Source organism: Folsomia candida, unplaced genomic scaffold, assembly GCF_002217175.1.
Source record: "Folsomia candida strain VU population unplaced genomic scaffold, ASM221717v1 Fcan01_Sc012, whole genome shotgun sequence".
In the NCBI taxonomy this organism is placed as follows: domain Eukaryota; kingdom Metazoa; phylum Arthropoda; class Collembola; order Entomobryomorpha; family Isotomidae; genus Folsomia; species Folsomia candida.
The window spans coordinates 1,597,016-1,601,587 of record NW_019091204.1 but is presented as its reverse complement, the minus strand read 5'-3'; the positions used below and the strand labels follow the sequence as shown (position 1 = coordinate 1,601,587).

At 34.5% G+C, this 4,572-nt stretch overlaps 1 protein-coding gene across 1 annotated transcript; it reads left to right on the top strand.

The window, feature by feature from the left end:
* Positions 1 to 1,273: 1,273 nt before the first annotated feature.
* On the top strand, positions 1,274 to 2,577 carry LOC118437224. Its single transcript, XM_035856110.1, has 5 exons — positions 1,274 to 1,414; positions 1,502 to 1,717; positions 1,839 to 2,074; positions 2,150 to 2,315; positions 2,378 to 2,577. Exons 2-5 carry the CDS (start codon positions 1,558 to 1,560, stop codon positions 2,515 to 2,517), a joined length of 702 nt encoding a protein of 233 aa, XP_035712003.1. The 5' UTR covers positions 1,274 to 1,414; positions 1,502 to 1,557; the 3' UTR covers positions 2,518 to 2,577.
* Positions 2,578 to 4,572: the final 1,995 nt, after the last annotated feature.

Below are 4,572 nucleotides of genomic sequence, written 5' to 3'. Positions count from 1 at the left end.
CGGAGTTTACTGATAAGCGCTGAAAAGATAAGGAATCTTCCACATTAGAACTTACTCCGTAAATATATACATGTATGTAATGAATTTCAGCTCAAAAATTCAATACCTTATTCTCTTCAATTTTTAAATTTCCGAACCCGAGTTTTACCACAGTTTTGCGTAACAACTGATAACTGAACCTGAATTATATATATGACACGCTGATAAAAAACGTCAATTTTGACCCTTTTCTAATCTCGTATATAAAAATAAAATAAAAGATTAATTATTTTTTTACGTACCATTTTGACGTCGAGTTTAAACGCACCAAGTCCCAATTCCAGCTTAAGTTAGTTGACAAGTTCATATCTGAATTCATCAAAAATATCAAAAATATTGATGATATTAATTACTTTGTCATGTCATAAAAAAGTTTACGAAAGAAGAACAGGGGGCCAACCCAAGTAGATGAGCTATATTGTAACAATGTGATTTCAACAATGCCTATGTTGAAACCTAGTGAGTGTGATTAGAAGATGGCATGTCATTGGTCGGCAATGTTAATGCAACGTAAAATGAGCCATTAAAAATCACACTTTATTTTCAATATTGAAATCACGTTGAGATAACTTTTGTTGGGATTCATCACCTTCACACAACGTTGACTGAATGCGCGAGCGTCATTTTTGATAACAGTAGGACAACATCGACTGAACGTTTAATGCATGTTTGTTTCACATTGAAATCACAAGCTACAAAGGAGCGCGAATGATTTATCCGGCTGACATGCTCTTCTTTCTTTATTCTCATTCACTTTGACTGTTCATTTTTCGTCTTGTCCAAAATGAATTTTTTAGTTGTTGAATTCCCTACTGATAACCCAAAAACAGTGGACGTTATTCCGCAAACGTGGCTTATCTCGAAAACTCAGTGTTATTGGCCTACTCGTTGCTTGTCAACGAATTTGACTAAAATACGACGAGAACAAGTTAAGCCTGATCGAAGTTGGGGAAAATGTGCGTGCAGAATATTGGGACATTTTGGTAAATTTTTAGCTATTTTAAATAGTATATAATTTTATTCTAGGTTAATTTTTAAACTCAAAGCAGCCGTTTTAGCCGAAAACACATCCGATTTGGATATTAATTTTTCTACAAAACGGTCCACCCACCGGCGACCAGAGTCCAGTTCAGATTCGACAGATGACGAGGGACCACCAATAAAAGCGAAGAAAATTACTAAATATGTGATTAATTCTGTGCCACAAACTTTAAACTTGGTAAACTAAATTATTTTGCCAAAAAATTGATAACATATTTTTGTCTAATTGAGCGCACAAATAATAATGTGTTATTTGAAACAACTTCAGGCGACTTAGCAGACGTGACTCGTGCACAAATTGACCAGGGCCTCGTTTTGTCAGGAAATAATGAGGGTGAGTTGTTGGTTAGTTTTTTTTAACTAGACATACTTATTGCAATTATATTCACAATTAAATTATAAACTACTTTGATTTGTCTAGAACGTTCAGCCATATCAAATGTTGAGACAGATTCGTCAGGAAGCCAAATTTTGTATATGAATGCCACACCTTCAGGTGATGGACAGTTAAATTTAGCTATTATTCCTAACGATACAAATGTAAACCAAGATGACCAATCCGTAAATTTCGGCTCCCATCCTATTTATTCATCACCGGTACCATCACCATCGGCAAATTTGGGGTTGCAGACACAAGGTAATAATATGTAAATATATTAAATGTATAATTGTGATTAAAATAGTATGTAGTTTTATAAGGTATTATGCTAACTATACTAAGCCAGTTGATTAATTTTTTTAACAAACTTGTTACTCAGGTTTTAACAAAGTTGTGCTCAAACATTTGGCAGCAATAAAAACTGGACAAAAATCAATACTGGAAAAGTTGGACTTAATTCTCAACAATCAGAATAGAATCGGAGTAGGACTTGACTTGAACACGGAAACGGAAGAGCCTGACTTCTCGTCATTGCCAATCTTTCCCCTTGAAAGTGTGGACGCCCTTGAACAACTCGAGTCGCAATTGGCTATAGACGATGAACGGAAATTATTTGTAAGATGAAGTACTATACATACAACAATGCCAAAATAATTCATGTTTTAGCTAATTAATTTTTTATGCGTTTAGGTACTTTATCTAATTGACATTGGAGGTAAAAGTCTCGGCGAAACAGTCAAGCGAATTTTACAGAGAATTGTTAGCGAAGATCTCGCCATAGATTTGAGCTACACTGGTCTAGGAAAGAACAAAAAACCATTTAATATCTACAAACATATTGTTAATTGCATCACAGGTTCGTCAATTAATTACAAACATATGAAAATCAATTTGAATATTCCTGAAATTATTTTTCAGCTGCAACAAAGAAAAATAAGAGACTCCCTGCAGAAGTGGAAAAAACTGAGTTTGCCATTCGTGAAATAGTGATGGACTTCTTCCGGTACTCGAGGCCAAGGAAAGCAGCGGCTTCTATTTCTCAAGATTCCACCGATTAGATTATCTTTGTTTAAAATAATATAGGAAATGTCGTCAAGTAGAAATAAGCGTAGAATTATTCAAAAAGTTATGAAAATCTCGTGCTTGAAGTTGATGCACTAGATGAAATCTCGGTAGGTACGGTTGAGCTTTCGGACAATTCGGTATTAGACAATTTGTTACCAGATAATACAACCGTTTATAATGATGGGGCTCAATATAGTTATGGATTAGAGAAGGAAGCCATTAATAGTTCTAGTGAGTACGACAGTGATGAAGTTAACGATGCGGACCAAGATTTTAAATCAGGTTTAGTGAAATGGGTGGCAAAACACAAAATAAATGGTGTGGCAGTAGACGATTTACTAAAACTATTAAGTGCTAATATTCCTGGTGGGAATCTTCCAGAGTCTTACAAAACATTAATGAAAACCCCTACAAAATATAAAATAGATTTAATTGATGGTGGGCAGTATTATCATTTTGGATTAGAGCGACAATTGCAGAGATTAAGTAAAATTGCTGGGTTTACCGATAATTTTGAAACAATTGAATTAAAAATAGGAATTGACGGTCTCCCAATCAGTCGCTCCAGCAAAAAACAGTTTTGGCCTATTTTGGCAAGTGGCGATATTTTAAATAATGGCAAACCTTTTCTCGTTGGCTTGTATTTTAGTTTATTTTGTAAACCAGAAAAATCTGATCAACTTCTTGGTCCGCTAGTTGAAGAGCTCACACTGCTGCTCGCCAATGGGGTTGAAATTAATGGCTTGGTGCGAAAAATTTCCATTAAATGCATAGTTGCGGATGCGCCCGCTAGAAATTTTGTTAAAAACTGTGTTGCATTTAATGGTTATTATGGTTGTGATAGATGCACTCAGAAAGGTCAATGGCTGGGGAGAGTAGTGTTTAGCGAATTGGACGCCCCTCTAAGAAATGACCAAGATTTTAGAAGAAATATGTACCACAATCATCAGGTTAAGGAATCCATTTTATCCAAATTAGAAATAGGAATGGTTAGTAGCTTTGTCCTTGACTACATGCACTTAGTGTGCCTGGGTGTAACTAGAAAATTAATATCTTGCTGGAGAAGTGGACCAATTCCTTTGCGAATTGGAAGGCAAAATATTGCACAGATTTCTGAACGTTTAATTGCCTGTAAAAATTTTATACCGTCAGAGTTTAATCGCAAGCCACGGTCGCTGGTGGAAGTCGATTATTGGAAGGCAACTGAATATAGGACATTTCTCTTATACCTAGGTCCACTGGTTCTAAAAGGAATTTTGTCTCAGGAAAAATACGAACATTTTTTACAGTTATCTGTTGCGGTTAGGATATTATTATTTGATAATAGAGATTGGTATAATTACGCAGGAGAAATGTTAAATTCCTTCGTTGAAAAAGCTAGCGAGTTATACAGGCCCGAATTTGTAGTATATAACGTACATTCGTTAATTCATTTAGCAGATGACGCTAAAAAATTTGGGTCACTAGAAAAAATTAATGCTTTTGAGTTTGAGAACTACATGCAACTTCTCAAAAAAATGGTCAGAGGAAAAAAACACGAGCTCGCACAAGTAATTCGTAGAATATATGAGGTAGAGCAGTCTAATTTGTTAACCAAGTCTAAATGTAGAGAATTGCATATTTCGACAAAACCAAAGGACAGGGGATTTGCTTTATTATCTGGGGAAATTGTTATTGTAACAGAATCTAATAAAGATTCTGACGAAGTGGAAATTACAGTTTTCTGTAATAAATCTGATTATTTCACAAATCCCTGTGAAAGCTCAAAGCTATGTATATATGTGGTTCGAAATTTGTCTCCTAGGTCTAGACGAATTAAGAAATCTGACCTTTATCATAAAGTCGTGCTATTACCATTGTCCGATTCCTCGAATGAATATTTATGCCTACCATTTTGCAGTCTTAAAAGTGTATAATTTAAATCAATTAATTGTAATTGTGCACATAAATAATATACATAGTATGTACATAATAATTCACACTAATATTGTATGAAAAGTTTTCATAGACGTATTGATATTTGTAATAATAAACGATCATTAATTGTT